This window comes from Diabrotica undecimpunctata, chromosome 6, assembly GCF_040954645.1.
Source record: "Diabrotica undecimpunctata isolate CICGRU chromosome 6, icDiaUnde3, whole genome shotgun sequence".
NCBI classification, from domain to species: Eukaryota; Metazoa; Arthropoda; class Insecta; order Coleoptera; family Chrysomelidae; genus Diabrotica; species Diabrotica undecimpunctata.
In genome coordinates this window covers 135820330-135842144 of record NC_092808.1, presented here as the reverse complement: position 1 = coordinate 135842144, position 21815 = coordinate 135820330, and the positions used below count along the sequence as shown (strand labels likewise).

Sequence of the window (21815 nt, the reverse complement as noted above, 5' to 3'; positions counted from 1 at the left end):
TATTTTTCAGAATATTAATTATCCATTAATTCAAATTCATAGGAAAATAATCTCAATGAATGACCAAAAAAATAACCATATAATAATTTTAGTTATCAAGTAAATCGGGAAATAACGGGTTTTCCATGCCTCTTCTTCCGTAAGAGTATTGCTGTAATTTAAAAAACAATCAGGTACTATAGAATATTAATATTAAGAGAAAATTTGTTACGTTAGCCACAAGGTGGGGTCAAAAATCGGAAATGAACTAAATATAAGACTAAAAGTAGTCTTACATAATAACATCCACTATCAATTACGAAGACGTGATTACTGAAGGTAGACGGGTTGAAAATTCTACACATTGATCGTGCATGTCAAAAATTGTATGTGGTGAGGTCGTCGACAAACTCACCTTGTGGTTGTAATATTGACAATTTTATAAATTTCTGTCGTATAATTTAATGCTAGTACCCACCCAACATAAGTTTTTTTATTGTTCAGAAGATAGTATTAGTTTCATGTTGTGAATTTAGTATATTTGTATAAACCGAAAAAATTTCTGTTCATTTTATGACTACGATGAATTTGATATGGTGTGTATAGCTAGTATCTAGTCATTTGATTGATGTCGAATTGGATTGTGCCTAATTCTCATTGGACAATAGCGACGTCTGTATCCATTTATTACGGAAAAATAGACATAGCTGTATATTTGTCCTAGACCTACAGGCGCATGCGTAGTGGTGTTGAAAAGATGTGAAGTTGAAATTTGATCCCATTTTTAACCAAAGCATTTTTCGGTTAATTTACATTACATATTTTATTTAATTAACGTAACATTAAGAGTGAAAAGTTATAATATTTCACTTAATGTAGCAAACACTGCATGAGAGGTTATAATCAAAATAATCCAAGAGTTGTAATAACTCGCCATTTCTTCAACCTGCGTAAAGTACAGCTACAATATCTAGTTTTAAAATCCAACTTCACTTTAAATTTGGATTATGCTATTTTCAATTCTAGATTATGAATATTATGTTAGTTCTGGTTCTGATCAATAACAATTGTGTTTTACTTTTAGTAAGTAGTAGTAAGTAATTTGTGAGTCTTTATACTCACAAATTTTTCATTACAGAAATGTCATGTTATATTAGGAAATAACATTACAGACAAAATAATATTAATAATAAAAGACTGTAATGGCTTTATAAATTCAGAAAGAATGCTCTTTTAAGTTAAAAGTTGTGAAAATATGAAAATAAGTCTTATGCTTTTTTTGATACTTCTAACGTATGTTAACTTTTTAAAAGATGAATTTTTTTATGTAGATCCAGTAAAGGGGTGATTTGGTCTTGTAAATCGTTCCATATTGCGATATGAAAGCCTATTATCCATTTCGGAGCTACGTTTCTTAAATGATCAGGATCTAAAAAAATCTATTTAAGTATTTATGGCGTTGGTGGAGCAACGTGCATCCAAATTTGGCGTTTGATAATCACATTTGCTCCTCTCTATAAAAGCAGCATTTGGATTCTGGTTTTGATTCTAATCCTCTCTCTTAACTTAACCGAAGAATTGTGTTTTATTTTAGAATGATACGTAAAAACTCGAGTTCACCTTGCCCTGTTAGAATATGCGCTATAATAAAATAAGGGATTGAATTTTTGTTATCAATGTCTTTATTTTGAAAAGTAACATGTACCTATATGAAAACAGGATGTGAAGAATCGCTACATATTTTTTATCAAATATTTTTTTTATAAAAGACGGTTAAACTTGGGGGCCTGTAGCTTTTTTCTTTTTGATATGAATTTTACAAATATGCACAAATGCCAGTTAACATCTTGGCCAGACTTAACTTTTTCAAACTTTGTATCTTTGGAATTCAGGTATTTTTTCAGATATTTAGATTGACCTCAATTTTTTTAGAGTATGTGTACAGTAGTAAATTATATTTTTAAATAAAATTGATTCCATTAAAAATGTTTTTTCTTTTTTTCCAAACCGGGGTGAAGAACACAGTTTAGGTGGACTAGATGATATTGGTTCAGCCAAGCTTATAACACATTAAAAACAAACCAAATATTAGAAGTCGGCCGTTTAGAAATAGCCGAACCTATCAAAAAAGGTCATCCAATTAGTCAAAATAACCTTAGATACAACAACAAAAGGAAATCGAATGAAAATTATTGTGTTTGAATTAAAGGTTTAAAAAGAGGATTCTTTCCAAACAAAATCGGTGTTTGGCTTTTACAGATAACATAACAATATTAGTAATGGAATGAGGGAACTATAGACAGAGAAGACGAAAGATAATCACAGCAAGCAAAAAATTGGACCTAAAAAGAAATCAGGAACTAAATAGTTTTCACCCTAATTCGGCTTTGGAAGGAAAGATAGTTGAAGTTAGTATGCAATTGGGAAGAAGATAAAGAAAGTATATAATAAAAGGGAAGAAAGAAAGACTAAGTAAGCTAGAGAGACAAAAGAAAGATGGGATTCGACAGCTAGGAAAAAGGAATAAAATATCAAAGTTTTTTTGTTGAAATAATTGGGTGTGAAAGAATGAGAGCTAGAGAAAATAGAAGCTTAAATATAACCAGATAGAGATCCTGAACAAACCAAAATGACCGCCAGTTAATTTAAATTTCAGCAAATTAACCAATCTGTGGGTTAACTCAATTAATGTTTTGTATCCTTAAACTAACTACCCTGTCAAGTGAAACTGAAAAGAGATATGTAATTAGGCAAAGTAAATCTTAAGCCATTTATTAAAATTATTTGAGACAGACAATGAGATACATCTGATTAAATAAAAAAATTAAAAATTCTGGTTAGGTTATTGTTGAAGACTGTCATGATTGATCAACCACATCAGTGTTTGGAATCACCACACCATGGTGAAAATCAGTCTATTTTCAGAACCATAAACCATTTATGGTGAGAAGAATGTAGAAGTTAAAGCATCCAAAAAGTAAACCCAGTTACTTATGTAAAAAAAGGACGAAAAATTGCCATAATAAAAAAATCGTGAAACAATAAAATATGGTTTTAGGATTTAGAAAAGTAAAACAGATAATTCACCGGTATGGTCATTTTTTCAACATGATGGGACTGTTTCCACCAACAACATATAGAAGACAGAATTTCATTCTTAGTGGTCCGTAGAAAGTAATCAAAATTCCGCTTTTTACAGAACTAAAGGATATCTAGAAGTGAGAACTAATATATTTTGTAGAGGATAACATACACTGTATACATTACAGTCAGTGGTATTAGAGATTTAGGTATAATTTTCTATGGTCACCTTTGAGTCTGCAGCGGCTTCTAGCCAATATGAGAGCGAAGGTAGATGTGATCTCGTATTATTTGGTATTACAAGGCACTATCAACTAACACAGTCCTCGTAAATGATATTTGTCTAGTCAATAAAGGTCAACAACACTACTTAAAGCAATATACTGAATGAACTTAATTACACCTTGTTGCAAGCTTATCTCGCTTGCAAGTATAAGGACAGGATCTTCACAATTTTAAGCTAATAAAAATTTATGATAAGAGGTCAACTTTATAGTTGTCACAGAAGTGATCGATCAGAGGTTATCAAACGGTCGATCGAGAGCTACCGGTAGCTCGCGACAAGAAACTCACGATGTGTAAATAGTTTTTATTGATAAAAAACTATCGTGTTGTCCAATAAAATATAGCTAAAACTTTACTACTTTTAAGGTGTTGGGGCGTTGTTTGCACACGACAACGCCTGTCTGATACCTCTAGGCACTTCGTAGTTCTCGCACGCCCCGCCCATGCGCTGGTGTTTCTTTTATCCGCGAACACGACCTTACGTTGCCAGACGTCAGCCCCCACAGGAGTCGCCTGTGATGTGGTGTTAAATTTAGACCCCGGCTTATTCTAGTGATACACTTCACCCCTAAACCCTATTTATAAGGTATCTCACTCTAGGTTTCAAAAAGTTTATAGGTGCTCACTGCTAAGAAAATTTGGCGACCTCTATGATAGGTTAATCAAAATTTTTAGTTAATTTTTATTTGTCCACTTTACATTAAAAAAAAATAAGAGAGAACATCCTGCTCAGTTTAATTTTCTTTAACTTGTTAGTTTATCAGATTAAGAATAATACTAAAATCATCCGTTAAAAATCAAACTTTATTCGAATAAGTTTCTTAGCAATATAATCTTATGAATATCTATAAAATATATAATTTTCTTAATTAGTATAAACTTGTAAAACTTCATACATAATATGTATTTTAAGTCTGGAAACGCTGTACAGAACTAAAGCTACTATGTGTTCGCAAGGTAGACCAAAAATTGTATATGTAATAATAAAGAAAAGTGAATAATACATAATCAAATAGCATCGATGATTTTGACTTAATAAAACTAGTATTCAACAGAGATAGAAAGTCTTTTCCATGTGTTATTTAACTGAATTTCATAGTGTAGCCCCCAATTCAATGGCGATCAAATTTGCACAACCGGGGCTGTTGTAAAAATAGTGTTATTTCATGTGCGATCGCCTAAAAATAATGTATGGGTGATCCATCTGCAAAGCAGCTTAAGTTTGTGCAATTTTATCGCAAGTATATGTGACCTAATAGGTAATAGGTATATCGGTTTGATTGCAAACTTCGGTCTGGAGGATAGAAAAACTTGTATTAAACATGTTTAGATCGAAATGGATTAACTAATCAATGAATATTGTGTTCTTTGTACGTATTTAACTAAATTTCCTGTTCTTTCCTTGTTTTTTTTTTGTATCTATCCTTCTTATGTTTCTTACCGCTATGAACGATCCCGCCCATAATATACCAGGACTGAGCAATGGCTACTTCGAGTAACATAGTGTATCAGCGTCCTAAGTTTACTTCTTACTAATTTAGTTCACTATGTATGATACACTGTGACCCTACAAAAGTTCAACAAACTAGTCTTTCAACAAGCCAATCTTTAAAAGTAAAGAAAATAATTCTGTGGTAATAGTAAAACAAGACTGTTAGTGACGATCCAGATGGGTCCTTTTTAAGAATATATTTGGTGCTATTAACTTTTGCTTTTGAATAGCTTTTTTGAAATATGTTTACGAGTTTCATTCTAAAAGCTTACAAACCGAGTCTCTTGTTTTAGAAGGTTTTTAGCGGTCCATTGGAACGATTCAGAACCATTTCTAAATAACAATATTTGCAAAAAAATGCTCGAAACGGTTACACTAGGTAGTGTTCATAACATGAGTTGTGTAAGCCCTAGGCCCCTTTAAGTTTATATGTATATCAATTCGTTCGCAGACGAAAAGATCTGTATACCAAAGAAAACATGTATAAACAAATTTGTCGTTTCAACAATTTGCGTCTTCAATAAAAACCTGAGTACGCGAAACTTTAGTCTACCTTGAAACAGTGATAAAGTTATTTATAAAAGATTCATGCATAAAATGTAGTTAAATTTATTTTTAACATTTTGGCAAATGATTTTTTACCAAATAAAAATATAAGATTAAGCGGTTATAAGTTATCAAAAAATGTTAAGTATCGATTTTTGTGGAATGTTTTTATTTGTTGTCTTAAACTCATTGGCCAAAAAGGATTCATTCAAAATTTTCTCTAAATATGTCAACTATTTTCGGAGAATTAAAGAGCTTATTTCTAAAGTGTCTTAAATAAAAAAATTACAATCTTTCGGTTTGCATATTAAGCTTTAGACGTTGCTAGAAGAATGTGTTATGCTTTTAATTGTAAACTCAAATAGAAGATTGCCACAAGTGCTGATGATATTGCTATAAAGGCAGCAGGCAACAGTTATAACGAGTCGACGAAAAAACTACAGGCAACCATTAACCAAGTAACAGAATGGACCAATAAATGGCGAATAAAGCTTAACGAATCTAAATCTGTCCATAAATGCTTTACAAATAAAAAGATAAAAGAAATCAACTTTACAGAAATCATGAACCAGGAAAAGTAAAAATGATCTCCCTGACCTTTCCAAAAATTTTTGGATGTGGTCGTGTCCCAACATGTCTTCATACTTATCCCGTCTAGAAGTGAAAAAACGAAGAATCCAGAAGACACGAGCCATTTAAACGTCATGGACAGAAAATCAACGATTTTTTAAAGATAACTTTATATTGAGTTATGAGTATTTGAAGGATTCTAAGACAAAATGTAATCAGCAAATGACTGACTGACAATGGTGTTTAGTTCTTTATTTTAAATCTTGATGGTGAAAGTGGTTTGGATTCTGGGCCTAGCTCTATATCACTGTGGTCATCGTTAAGTGAGTTATTGTTAACGATAGAAACAATGAAATATGAGTAAATAACTTGGGTTATTAATTAACTAATAGTAATTAATATGAAGCTGTTTTTGCTGCTGTTAATGGAAGTATTTTTGTGTTCTTCTTATAATTTTTAAGTTATTTAATTAAAAGAATATATTGTCTGACGGAACTTGTTTTCCTGCCTGTCTGACGGGTGAAAATTTTCGGGAATATTAGAGGACCAGAGAATTATCAGAACCAAAAAAAGTCGCAGAGGGACTCGGCCTAATGAAGTGATGCCCAAAGTTTGGAGAGGGTATAAATCATAAATTTTTTTGACGACGGGCATTCTAACTGATATATTCTCATTAACACTAACAAAAAATGTGAGTGCTGCTGAGAAATCTAAATTTGCGCTGCAGTAGGTCCATAGCAGATCGGCATACCTAAGCCACTATTGCAACGTGGCCAATTCTAACAGCACGGCTTGTGAAATAGAGTTGGCTTGGCTGACATATCAGTATTGGTGTGTTATTTTATTCCGGTTATTTGTATAAAAGAAAAAATTGCTATTTTTGAATAAACAGTCCGTGATAATAGTCGTACGGCGAAAAAAACATCTCGAATGTCTACATATGAATAAAATTATATTATTACTTTACCGGTACAAGGACATAGTTCGAAAAATGTTTCGTAAAATGGAGCAAGCCTTGCTGCTAACTGATTGCCATGTTATATTTGCAAATTTTGGTGATGTGCATATACTTGATAAAGAGTTGTTTCCGTATAACTAGAAAGAATTCGGTGGGGGTCACATCAAGCCCACAATGGATATCCATTTTAAAGAAAATTAAAAATCGATCTTACAAAAGCAAAAGTCATTTTGGCGGAAAATTCTATCAGTTAATACAAGTAATGAGAGTGAAAACTCCACTTCTGGTGATGATCGAGAAAAGAAATCACCCGATGCACCGTGTTTGCATTTATTATTGAATGTCCTAGTTTATTTCATGCAATCTACGTGTCCTTAATAAGTTTTAAACAATTTCTTTCTAAAGCTTCCAAATACTAGATCATGTGACTTTACTTTTAGCATATTAGGAGGTTTAAACTTTTAATCTTTGGTTTTCATATTTCATGGATTTAAGACAATTTGGAATTAAGCTCTTCAATTATATAACAGTTAAAAAGTGAACCACAATTTAAATTATTATGTAGTTACAGGTTTTTATATTTTATTTGAAAATATAAGAATAAACGTGCCATCAAAAAATTGGCACTGATTGTGTATTTATCAAGTAGCATCTCGTAGAATATAACATAGCATTATGCAGTCGGACAGTTCAACCAAATTATAAAAGTAATTGCATTATTTAAGATTATGTTCGTAGTTATGTGCGGTGGTTTTCTAAAAATTACCCCCCAAAAATCACTGGAACTAAATCCCTCCTACGCTCCGTGTTATATACCTTTATGTCAACCTTTAAAAATTTTCCTTCCATGACACGAAAAAACATAATTTTGATTCATCGGCTCAGAATGGGCCATATAAGACTAACTCATAAACATATCAACTTCTCAAGACTCACATTCATCTGTAAAATGTTATTTTGGGAATGATTTAGAAAATGGAAATCAAAATGTTGAATATAAGTTTTCAATTAAAATCGTGCTTAATTCCCATGAAATTTAATAGATATCACAAAAATGCTACAAGAAAGTTTCAGAATCAGGTTTAAATTCTGATGGCACTCTTTCAGCTAAACACATACTTTGAGACTATCCTTATTTCAATAATAAGCGAAAAAACAACATCTGAGTGATATACTCAGTTCGCCAGATCAATGTTGCTACAAACAACACCCCATTTAGACTGGGATCGTAGAGCCGCATGGTCTCACCATTTATAACAAAAAAGTATAACGGTCTATGGTACCTTTTTATTTATGTGTTTGAAGGCACTCAACGTGTTAAACAAAGCTAAACCGTGACGTTGTATGACAGATGTTGAACATTTGGTAGAGGTAATGGGTTTTGACAAGAGCTATGAGTCATGCCGATGCAGTACACAAGTTTGCCTGTTATTTACAAGGTCATAGCTTTTGTCTAAATCCATTACCTATACAGCGGTAACTGAAACCTTGAATACGACAAGAAATAGTGGAAAGGCGGTTGGAAGTTACTAGAATATTCCAGACTAAATAGTTAATACATAAAGAGCCTGACGTGGCATTAGGGAAGTATAATTTTGAAGGTGACGAGGTGTCACGTTGACGTTTTTGGTAAAAATTAAGTTGTATTTGAGTTTTAGCTGAATAAATAAAAGTTTTGATTTCGATTCCACAGTGTTTTTGAATAAAACATTCTTCATTTAGCCACACAGTGAGAACGCTTTGGTCTCTTTTTAAATATATCTGAATGGTATATATCCAATAATCCAGTTGACGAAGGAGATGGAGACCTGACTCTAGTTATCCTGATTAAGAAAAATCAAGTCCAAGTTTTCTTCCACTTTTCAAATCGTATCACTCTCACCGTTACAAGTTTAATCAGTGATCAATACAATTTTTTCCACGAAAATCCAATAAGAGCTTCAATATATTCCTCACCTAAAACTGTCTCTTTTGTGCGATATGCCAAAGATAACATCCCCAAAAAACATCATGAAGTTTATGAAATTTCCTGTGCAGAATATCCAAGATCTTATAGTGGTCAAACTAATCGAAAAATTTAAAACAGAGTCTACGAACATTCAATTTCAGTCTGCAACTTCGATTCGATTTCTACATCATCGTCTTAGCCATCTTTTTTTTTTATAAACCAAGGAATATCCGAGAAGCCATTGGAATCGAAAATCGTATTGACTGTCTAAATGAAAGAGGTACTTTAATTCAAACTACTGCTTACTACCTTCAAGACTGAAACCCTCCTCAAGTAGAATAAATCTCCCTCTGTTGCTTCCAACAATCCACTTCCTGAGGTCAACAAAATTCGAGCCACCCCCACCTAAATACCACGTCAGCAAACCAAGTCACCATGGGCAGAAGTGAACGTGAACTGCGTAGTAGGAAGTACACTGCAGGAGTATTCGGAGGCCCGGATGAAGACTCCAGAAAGAGAGTCGAAAGCTCGGCGTAGTCAAATCCGTGAAACCGCTAGACTGCTTACATCGAAGTGCGCTGGATCCCCTGACCATTGGATTGGTTACTTTACTTATAACAGCCGTAAATGTAAGGCATGAGAAGAAACAACAATGTGAGCTTGTTTTAGTTGTGGCTGACTGTGACAATATATATCATTTTTTTTTAATTAATACTTAATAAATTTTGAAAACAATTCAATAATCGAAAGATTTTTAATATATAGACATTTGGCGAATTGATTATTTGATAGCCTCGGGTGGACAATCAGGTTGATTACTTGGATGCGCTGCTCGAATAGCTGGGTGAGTTTCCAGCTCCCTATCAATTCTTAAAATAGTTGGATAAGGTCTTAAGTCTACGTGGAACCTTCTTGCATTAAAAACTTGAGGAATGAGGCAACAATCAGCTAGTGTTATTTCATCTCCGACGCAATATTTCCCAGCACTAGCAGCTAAAAGTTTTTCGACTGCTTTGAAACCACGTTTAATCCAATGCTTCGCCCATTCATCTTTCTTTTCTTCGCCAACGTGGATAAGAACTGTAAGATTTTGTAATGGCTGGATACCAGATGCTATTACCTCGCATATTTCTCTGACCTAAAACAATGAATATCAAATATTATTATAAAGCACAGTGAGATTATATGTTATAAATAAATTAAAGTTAAATATAAAACTTATAAAACTTATTAAAGTTTAAATAATAAAGATTATTAGTCCTTTTAAAATTCTGTTTGTTCTCCATGTTAGAAAGGATTCTGTTCCTATTGTCGTCTCGGGGGAATATGAAAGGGTCTTAAACACCTTCAGGTCCTCGGGCGCTCTGTAGAGGGCTTCGAATATACTGTCGAGAGCTCTTCTACCCAAGTTTATTTCCAGGATATGGACTTATAGAATATTTATCCTCGGTATCCGCTCCGTGCGTGACCATGGTAGGGGTACTTTGAAACGATGCCAGCGTGCGTAGCGGCGAAATATGACAAAATTGGCCCTACCTTTTTACGCATAAATTTTATCAAAAATGTGTGCAATACATATTGCGTATTCAATTGTGCTAATAATAGCAAAAATAGTAAGTGTAGTTTTTATAGGTTCCCAAAGATTACATATGACTTAGAGAAAAGAAAAAGATGGATCCGTGCCATTAATATGAAAAAGTAAATATCACATAACTTCATTTTTATGCAATTGAAATAGGAAAAATTTAAATAATTTACCTTAAATGATATTTTATAAGGCTTCAAGCTAACTGCAGAGTGCCTGATGACTTTAGCGTTTATATTATAACTTTTACTACTCGTGTTTTTAAATATATGCTCTTTCACGTGAAAAACTTGCTTTGCCAGTACTAGATTTTTCCCTTTCTTTTCCGTTTGTGGTTGAAAAGATATATTATGATGAATTTTGAGAAACCCAGTTTTTAATACTACATTTATTTTGTACATAAACTAAAAAAATATAATAAAATAATAAATATAATAAAAAAGTTAATTATTAATAATTGTCAATTTCGCATGTATTTAACAATGTCAAACATATGTCATATGTTTAACCTGAAAATTGGTAGGTCCAAAACTGTCAGATAAAGGCGGTAGGTGTCGCGTCAGTCACGCACATAGCGAATATATGTATATGTAAACATGTCATGTAAGATATTTCTTACATGACATGTTTCGTACAGGTCGAAATAATAACACCAAGTTGAAGTCGAAAACAATCTCAGCAACAGAGTATAAAAAATACTCAATTTTTTATATACTTCTGTTCTTTGCAGTTTTTACATAAAAACTGGCTTAGTTCTGTTTTTTTTTTATATAAAAAACTGATAGTTTAATTTTCATGGTTCGTATGTTAAACTATTGCTTCACTTTTATTTTTTTATAGCTGCATATTTTTGTAAGATAAATTTTTCTATGGATGTATGGTCATTTAACTGATTTTAGATGAACTGATGATGTGTATGGATTCATATACGAAACGTCTTCTTTAATAAATAATGAATTAGCAAGTATTCTATGTTTTATTCTCCAAATTTTGACCGAAAACCCGCAGTATCCTAGTAAACTACATATTGTATCTAGATTTGACGGTCGTAATACTTTTTATGTTGCTTTCTGTTAGAGAGGGGTTTTACGCTTAGATATATACATTATAATATTTTGACAGATCAACTTAATATCCGGCAAATTCCGCTAAAATAATAGATCAAAGACCTAAATTATTTAGTGTAGTAATATGTTTTTATACTTACTTTTGCTCTTTTGATACAGTCATTGGGCATTAACGGCCTATGGGGTCTGGTTTCTTCCAGATAATGCATAATATTTAAAGATTCTATAAGGGTGGTTCCGTCTATGTGCAAAGCTGGAACCTGTTCCATGGGATTGACATCTCGATAGTCGTTTGAATGCTGTTCCCCTCCAGCTTTTATCAATGAAACTGGTTTGATATCATAGGGGATTTCTTTTAAGTTCAGCGCTAAAAAAGTGCAAAGATTTATAAAATTCGATAAAAGTGAAAGTATGTTCATCAGAATCCAATATTTCAATATCAATGCTAATCATAACGAAAATTCCGAACATAAAAACGAAACTTCTTCGAAAAAAAAAGAACTTGAAGATAATTATCCGGATTTTCCTACAATGAGGGCAATTATATAGGAAGATAATGAATTTGTGGGGGAAACAAGGCACACTCCAGCAGAAAGACACAACACAAAAGGTTATACAAAAAGGTTATAAAACGATAAGGACACGATCATAAACAAACTGAGAGAGTTAAAGACTATTAATACAAAAAATTAACGAAAATGGTGCCATTATGATACTAATAGGGGAGAGTATCTTAATCTTCAACATAATGTCTATGAAACAAGATGAAGAAAACGTCGAATGCGTCGGTAGCTTACCGTTACTCCAAAAAAAATTCCATTTAAGAAATATCCAAAGAAAAACTAAAATTATTATATACAAAACATTACTGAGGCCGGTCCTCACATACGGGTAGGAAACATGGACTCTAACACAGAAGGATGAAAGACTTCTGGGAATATTCGAGCGCAAAATACTCCGCAAAATGTTTTGAGCTATAAACGATCAAGGGCAGTGGCACAAAAGATTTAATTTCGAATTATACCAACTATTTAATTAACCAGATGTAATGTTCATTAAAACACAGCGACTTAGATGGGGCGGACACATAACACGAATGCCTGACAACATGATTACTAAAAAGTAAACGACAGGTACCCCTGTAGGAAGAAGAAGCAGAGACCGACCGCAAATTAGGTGGTTAGATGGAATTGTTGAGAACGATAAAAGTACGCAAGATTGCATACCTTGGACACATACTAAGAAATAATAAATATAGTCTTCTGCAGGTCATCATGCAGGGTAGAGTCGATGGCAAAAAGGGAATAGGTAGAAAGAGGAAGTCATGGCTGCGAAATATTCGAGACTGGACAAACATGACTGTAGACGAATTATTCCACATTGCAAAAGACAGAGAAGCTTTTAAAAATGTGGTCGCCAACCTCCGTTAATGGGGACGGCATAGGAAGAAGAAGAAGATGGAATTGAGACCAACTTAGGGATACTACAGATCAGAAGATGGCAACACGTTGCCAGAAACCGAACAGAACGGCTAATCTTGGAGCAGGCCAGGATCCACAGAGGATTGTCGAGCCAAAGATGATGATGATGACTAACCCTCTCACATTAGCCTTAAGTAATCCAACTTGGGACATAGGCCTCCCCCAAATCAATCCAGTGTTTTCTATTTTGCGCCACTTTCTTCCAGTTGTGTCCTCCGATCTTCTTAATGTGATCAGCCCATCTCATTTGTGGTCTTCATCTGTTTTTCTTTCCTAACCATGGTCTCCCTTGTTGTGTATTTCGTGGTTCCATCTTTTATCCTTCAGTCGGGCATTGTGTCCTGCGAAGCTCCGTTTTAATTTGGTAGCATGTTCTCCTGCGTCTTTTACTTTGGTTTTGCTTCTAATCCCTTTGTTTGTTTTTTTGTCTATAAGTCTCAACCCGAGCATTGATCTTTCCATCGCTCTTTGTGCCTTTACTATTTTATCCATATTAGACTTGGTGAAAGTCCACGTCTGTGGACCATACGTAAGTACCACTGATCGTAAATTCTGGTTTTCAAATATTGTTCTATTTTAGTGCTTTTTAAGATTCAACTCAGTTTTCCAAAGTCTGCCCACGCTAACCTTATTCTTCTGGTAATTTCGGCAGTTTGATTTTCTTTGTTAACTTTCATTATCTGTCTCAGGTAGATGTATTCGCTTACTGTTTCTAAATTTATGTCGTTTAACGTTATTTTTTTAAAGTTCGGTGTATTTGTCATTATTTTTGTTTTTTCGTCGAATGCCTTTTCATAATCAACGAAGCCAATGTATAAGTTCAAGTGATATTCATTGGCTTTCTCTATTAGCGTTCTGACTGTAAGAAGATGATCCGCTGTACTGAAACCATTTCGGAATCGTGCCTAGTCTACCGGTTGATAGCTATCGAGCTTCGACGTTAACCTGTTAGTTATTAGGGACAGCAGGGAGATAGTTAGTATAGTATAGTATAGTATAGTTCTTCAGATCTCCCCTGTCTCCTTTTCTGAAGAGAAGTATTGTCAAACTTTCATTCCAATCATCTGGAACTTCTCCTTTGTGAAGACATTCGTTGAAAAATTTTTCAATTCTTCGAGAATAATTGCTCTTCCCTACTTCAACATTACTTCAAGTATTCTATCTGGGCCCGGACCCTTATTGTTCTTAAGTTGTGTCATAGCTTGTTTTATTTCGAAGGATTCTATGTTAGGGAGTATTTCTGAGTTGACATTTGTTATCTTTCTCTTCGTTTGCAGTGTATCCCTTGCAAAGGATGACTGACCCTGTATAATAGAAAATAATTTTAAATTATTGACGTCTATGATATAAATCAGCTTCGTTATAAACATTTTTTTAAGTATCTAGATACTTTTAAGATACTTGAGGCAAAAGTATCTTAAGATACTAAGTATCTAAGATACTTTTTTGTGAAAGTATCTAAAGATACAAAATACCGGAAAAGTATTTAGAGTAAAAATATGTTAGATACCTTCAAGTATCTAAGATACTTTTGAGTATCTAAGATACTTTTAAGTATCTAAGATACTTTTAAGTATGTAAGATACTTTTATGTATCAAAGAAACTTAGATGCTTTTCTAGTACCAAGATACTTAGATACTTTTGTAGTAACTAAGATACTTTAAGGGTATAATATAAAGGTACTCGGTACTCTACTACTCTACAGTAGATTGTCGATACTTTTTTTAAAAACATCATTTTAACCCTTTAAATTATCATACAATTTTAGTTTAAGCCAGCAGGTACTTTGAAATGGTATACTTTGGGTTTTGAGGTAGATAAGAAATAAAAGACGTTAAGTTATTACAAACTAATAACTATGTATTGAAAACAAAAATCCAACATTAAATTTTCAAAACAATATAAAATAAACATAAATTCGTGTGTTAAAAACAGCATAAGATTCATTATGCATTAAAAACAGAACATTCAACATAATTAAATTTTTAAACACAATAGGATAGGATATAAAAAAATAGTAACATTTTGGTAGTTAATAACTAGTTAGTATAACTACTAGCTTTTAGTAAAACTAAATTTTCAAAAGTATGATCAGACAAGGCATGACGTCGGGGTGAATTAATAAAAATTGCAAAAGAAAACATTCTTTCAACAGCTGCAGAAGAAGGTAATGGCGTATTGAACTTTTTAAATAATTGTTCTATAATATTATATTTTTTTAACATTTGTATGTTGGTTTAAGAATCGGCCAAATATTGTAATAGTTGCAGCTCAGCTTGTCGTTTATAATCTAAATCAGTATTGCCAGTGTTTTCGTTTTGCGTTTGAAGATCGGAGTATTCGGAGTATTCGGAGTATATCAAATTCAAAGAAGTCGTTTTGCATTTTGTTACTTTTCATTACAGTAGTAATGTTATTTGTACTTACATTAAATTGTTTTAATTGCTCCTCATTTTCCTTCATAATTTTTATAGCTTCTGTAATTACCAAATCCTTAATTTCACTAAGGTCATTTTCGATATTCCTGATTCCTCGAAATGCAGTAAGCCAACGTGTTTTAAATAAAGGATTAGTAACTGCAGCAATTATTGCAGATTGGTTAGTCAACTTAAAAAGTTTTTCAAATCTGGAGTTTAAAGATACTGTCAGAGCATTCAAAACAGGTTCCACATATTTAAACTTAATGGTTTTAAGCTTTTCAATTTTAACAAACAAGCTTACGATTGATGATAGAAGGAAACCGTAGTACATATTTTGTTCGCCTTGAAGAATGTCAAGTGCCAAAGCAAACGGTTTTAGTATTTGGCATAATTCTGCTAAATAATTTAGATCAGTATCTCTGAGCCGATCTTGTTTTGCAAAATTTAATTTTTCGTATAGAGATTCCAGTTTTTCTTTAGACTTAAGAATCTGGTTCAGAGCATCGAACATGGAATTCCAACGAGTCACACCCAACGAGATAAACGGATAATGCTGCGGGCCGACGGGCGGGATGCAAAGAACAATACACATCGTCTCTCCCGCTACGGCCGGCGCGACAGGTCGAAGCTTGTCGGATCAGGAAAAGTATCTATTTCTCAGGTCCTGAGTAAGTATCTAAGATACTTTTTTGTATCTAAGATACTTTTTTGTATCTAAGATACTTTTTTGGATCTAAGATACTTTTAGTATCTAAAGATACTTTTAAAGATAAAAGATACTAGATACTTTTAAGAAGTATCTAAAGTAAAAGTAACTTTTAAATGAACCAAAAAGTATCTTAAATAAAAGTATCTAAGATACTTTTAGTATCTTAGATACTTTTTTTATCTTTTTACTAAAGATACTTTCAGCTCTGCAGTGTATTTATATGTAATCCTGTCTCCATACTAGATCTTTTATTTTTGATATCTTGGTATTCGTCTTTTTCCCCCAATTTTTATACCTAATAACAAATGTTAGTTTAACAAATGCAACAATAGTTAATTTTATCAGAGAAATGATTTCCCAACGAAGGTACGTATTTTGTAAGGTCATAAGTTTGAGATAAATTCTCTCATAATAAATTATTTCAAAACCTTAAGATTTCATAATCTTAACAATGACCGTAAGAGAAATAAAAATACATGATATTTATAACTATACGAACAAATGATAACATGAATGAAACATCGTGTAGTTAAGCTTTATCTTATAGCCACATATAAACAGGAATTATCGATTTTTTGACCAATTTTACTTATTAATAAAGTTCGGAATACACTTAGGCACCATATATGTACATACATAGATATTAATAAATAAAAAACAGAGAAAGATAGTAAAAAGGAAATGAAAACATTAAATTCACTGGTAAGTATACCCTTCATCCAGGGCCCTAAACAAATTAAATTGATTTACAAATAAGGAATTAGACAAGGTCACTTTTCACACTAAGATGGGTAGGTTTCAGTTATTCCGTTATGTGTAATGCGTTTTTACTGCAGAGTATTGCTTGTTTCTCTAAATTAATTACAATAAAAGGTCTGATTTCGTAAGTTATCATGACAAATTTAATATCTCAAAATATGACTTTGTAGATTCAAGCAGTAGGATTGAGATCGGTTTCTACAGTAAATTTTATTTGTTTAAGTACATATGAAGATTCCACTACTCTACATTCTACCTACCCTATTCTTATGTGGCTTCTTCCTATCATTTTGTTGATCTTGTCGGTCGAAGTCGTAAATGTTTTAATTTTGACTCCCATTATTGTATTTTTTATGTTTTTTACCGCTATTTCTTTCCGAGGGATCTGCAGGTTCCCTTCTATCGTCCTCGTTGATGGTAGGATCCAGGTCTAGGATATTAATACGTAATCTATTTCCACTTCGTCGTTCTATTAAGGCATCTAGCTCCTTAAGAGTTTCAGTCTCTCCCACCAAATACCAGTACCATGTTACCAGTACATCCTCCCCTGTCAGTTTTCTGATATTATTCATTTGTATGCTAAGATCTTATATCTTTTTATTTTCTTTTATGTTGCGAATAACTGAGTATGTTTTTCCTCTAGATCTTATCAGCAACGTCTTTTCTCTATCCTTTTGGTATTATCCCTTTCTTCAGTTATTATATCCCATTTCACGGATAGCTTCCTCACCCGATACTCAATGATCTTTCTCACTAACTTTTATTAGTATTTTCAGACAAGTACAACCTTGATTTTTCAATGTTTTCCACTTTCATAATGTTACTCCTTTCATATAGATTTCGGTTATTTTAGTTCTCTTGGATTGACAAATTGTATTGACAATAAAATACGTCTCTCCATCTGTATAGTATATACACACGCCCTCATCTGGTCAATACTATTAAAATTAGAAAGACGTCATATATAGGACACATAATGCGCCATAGAGAATTTGAGCAGCTCCAAGTAATATTAGAAGGCAAGATTGAAGGTAAAAGGGGCATAGGACGAAAGAAAAAATCTTGGCTACGAAACATCAGAGATTGGGCCCACACAAGAGGAAATTAATTAATTCATCAAGCCCAGAACAGAGAGAAATTGCCATATTGATCGCCAACCTCAACAGAGAAGGCACTTGGGAGGAGGAGGATTTGTATAGTCCCGCATCACGTCGTCTATCACCGGCTTTATTTCTTTGATCTTTTTATGAACGACCAGTTCTTTGTCCTTACTATTTGCAATGATCGTTATGTTATCTTCCTTCCCTATCTCTTCTACTCCTTCTGGGATAATTTTAGTCTCCTCAAAGATACACTCCTCCCACTCCCATACACATAAGTATTTAAGATACCATATCGTCCCCGTATTGTCTTATTTTTGATATTTTCAGTTTATCTTATTTTTTCATGCAAAAAATCACCTTCTTTTTCATGCAAAAATCGCATTCGACGTTTTCTTCATCCTATTTATCTTCATCCTATAGACATTATGTTGAAGATTAAGATACTCTCCCCTACTAGTATCGTAATGCCAACTTTTTCGTTAATTTTTTATAATAATAGCCTTTAACTCTCCCAGTTTGTTTATGATCATGTCCTTATTTTTATAACCTTTTTGTGTAACCTTTTGTTTTGTGTCTTTCTGCTGGAGTGTGCCTTCTCTTTTTCCTTGTTTTCCCCACAAATTCATCATCTTCATATATAATTGCCCTCATTGTAGGAAAATCCTACTACATACAGACATTATGTCACCTAAAACTCCAGGCCCCCCAAAACAAATAAGAGATTATGCGCCACTATTTAAATCATATATCACTAATAACATTCCTGAGTTCGATAGAAACGACAGTATCGACCAGAGTGCGATTAAAATTGAAAACCTTATCGTCGAGGCAATCAATCACTCTATTCCAATGAAAACTATACAACCATTCGCTACGGCACTTCCACAATACATCATTACCAAAATACAACAAAAAAGACGGCTTTTACGTCTTTACAAGATCAACAGAGACCCCTAATCAAAACAGAATTTAACCGCATCTCTGCTAGAATCAAGAGGGAAATATCTGCCCTACAGGCTCGCCAGTGGGAAGATACTACCTCTGAGGTAGATTACAGACAGAGAGGACAAAAAGGATGTTAGAAACAGCAGAGATGAAAACACTTAGAAAAATTGATGGTAAGACAGTATGGGACAGAGCTAGAAGTACAGATATACGACGTAGATGCAAGGTGGAGAACATCAAGAACTGGGTAAGAAATAGAAGAGTAGAATGGAACGATCATATAAGCCGAATGACAACAAATGGAGTAGTAAAGACGGCAAGAGACGGTTCCCCAATAGGAAGACGATCAGTAGGAAGACCACGAAAACGATGGAACGACAACTTACTGGAGGCACATTGAAAAACAGACAGAGTCATGTCCGCATAAAAAGAAGAAGAAGAAATATTTCGGTTTAAAAAAACGTTGTTTACTCAAGATATAGAGAAGCAACAATTAAGGTGGTATGAGCATGTTCAACGGATGCCAGCATCAAGACTCCCCAAAAAAGTAATAGAATGGCAACCGATAGGTCGACGGAAAAGGGGAAGACCCAGATTAGACTGGCAACACGGCGTAAACAAGTCCATGAGCGAAAGAAATTTAACAACAAACGACTGCGAAGATAGGAAGAGATGGTGTTTAGGTATCGGACAACGTCGAAAGACGTTCTAAACCGATGTGTATATATAAAAAAACGTTGTAAGTACAAGGGAGGCCTTTTTTGTCCTTAATGTATAGGCACATAAATTTATGGATGTTAACCAACTCTAGTTGTCTGTTTTGTTGATTACAACAAGGCATTTAACAAAGTCCGACATAACCATTCCCTAAAACTACTTAGAGATAAAAATCTAGACATGAAAGACAGTAAAATAATATCGAGTCTGTATTTAAATCAAGTTGCTTCTGCAAAGGTTGGTAATTATTATTTTAATGGGAATAAGCCATAATTGAAGTTTAAAATAAGTTTATTGACGTTTCAATTTCTACTTCGGAATTCCACTTATTCCCATTAAAATAGTAATTACTTTAAGATGCCACAAGAAAATAGCTTCAGAACAATACGAGTACAAAGGTTGGTAACGAACTGTCAGATGAAATGCAATATACAATAAGGGGTAAGGCAGGTATACATACTGCTCTTTAACCTGTACTCGGAAGAAATAGTTCAGGAAGCATTAAAAAAATATCAATTGGAATTATTGGAAGCATATCAATTGGATCAAACAGACTAAATTCACGACCATTTCAAACGGTGAACAGATATACATACTTACAATACGAACACTCGCAAATGAAAACATTATACGAAATAAATATAAGAAATCAAAATTTATAAGAAATCAAATCAAGACAAGCCCAATCAACATGTAATAATGTGAGAAAAGTACTTTGCAACAACGATTTGAGACTGCAACTTAAAGTATAAATAATGAGGTGTTATGCGATTTCGGTGTTATTGTATGAAATGGAAGAATAAAGGCTAAATAAGGACATTAGCACTAGAATAGAAACATTTTAATGAGAAGAAGGTTTTGAATACAATTAAAATAAAGAAATAGCAGTATCTGGGCCGTGTCGTGAGAGGAGAAGATATTATGTGTTGTCACATCTCAAGAGATTTAACCAATTTGAAACAATGGTACAACTGTAACTCTGTTGAACAGTTTACAGCAGCAGTATCAAAGATGAAGATAGCTGTAATGATAGCCAACCTGCTTAAAGCAGACGGCACTTGAAGAAGAAGAAGGAGAGAATTTAATATCCTTTAAAAATATGTGTTACTTGATCATCATTCCCATCTAAAATTGCGATTGTGACATTTATCCTTGCTATTCGTAACGGGTAATCTATTGAAAAATTCGTCAACTCAGAAATAATCACTGTCACAGGTTTGCAGACACAATTAGCAACTGTTTTTAGAATTGTTTAAATCTCTTCGTCATTTCAATAAGTTATTTGTACAGCTGGTTCCTAAAAAAACTGATATGACTCTTAAAGCATATTTTGTAGAAAATTGAGCAGTGTATTTTGAAGAATAAACACTGGGAAGAAAGATAACAACTTGGCGCAGAATTAAAGCATCGCGTCTTAGGTACCGAGCTGCAGCAAAAAACAAGCTCTTAGACCACAACGGAAGCAATCAAGACTTATAGTTGCTTTAAACCATCAGCTACAAAATCAAGATTTTTGAGACAGGGTAATATTTACAGATGAGAAAATTTTTCAATCTTCTAAAAAGGGCAAAATTGGGGTGTATAGACCAGATATTAATAGATTTAATCCTCTATATGTTGATAGATATCGGGCAGCTGCTCATTTCAGCGGCAATGTATGGGCATGGATTTCATCTAGAGGAATGGGAATGGTATGGCGTATTGATGGCAGGTTTGTTGGGCAGACTTATCTGAATATTCTAGAAAACATCATGTTTCCCATTGTAGAACAGTTGTGTCCGAAAATAAGTTTACCCTCCAACAGGATAATTGTCCTGTTCACGCTGCAAATATAATAAACCAGTGGCTCCAAATAACAACATCGAAACCTTACCATGGTCCAGCTACAGTCCAGATTTAAACCCAATGGAGAATGTGTGGGGATTACTATAAAACTGTTGTATTGGCGTAATTTTATATCTTAAAATACTGAAGAGCTGCGGCATGGTATACAACAGGTTTGGGAAGAGCTCTCTGAAGAAGACAATTTCATAGTTCCTATCACGTAGATGGACCCAAGACTACAATCTGTTATCAATGCTGATGGAGATATTACAAAATATTAATTTCATTTTTACATACCTAATTTTAGTATAGTTTTGGTCTTCCAGACCCTTGCTTTCTTTCGAG

The 21815-nt window shown here is 33.4% G+C and overlaps 1 protein-coding gene across 1 annotated transcript in view; it reads right to left on the bottom strand.

Moving 5' to 3' along the window:
* Nucleotides 1–4131: 4131 nt before the first annotated feature.
* Nucleotides 4132–21815, bottom strand: part of LOC140443954 (probable maleylacetoacetate isomerase 2) — a 22189-nt gene continuing 4505 nt past the window's right edge. The window contains exons 3-4 of the mRNA XM_072535483.1: nucleotides 11652–11878; nucleotides 4132–9997 (exon numbers count right to left, since the gene is read on the bottom strand). Of these exons, the coding sequence (XP_072391584.1) occupies nucleotides 9641–9997; nucleotides 11652–11878 (584 nt within the window). The 3' untranslated portion in view covers nucleotides 4132–9640. The remainder of the gene's footprint in view (nucleotides 9998–11651; nucleotides 11879–21815) is intronic.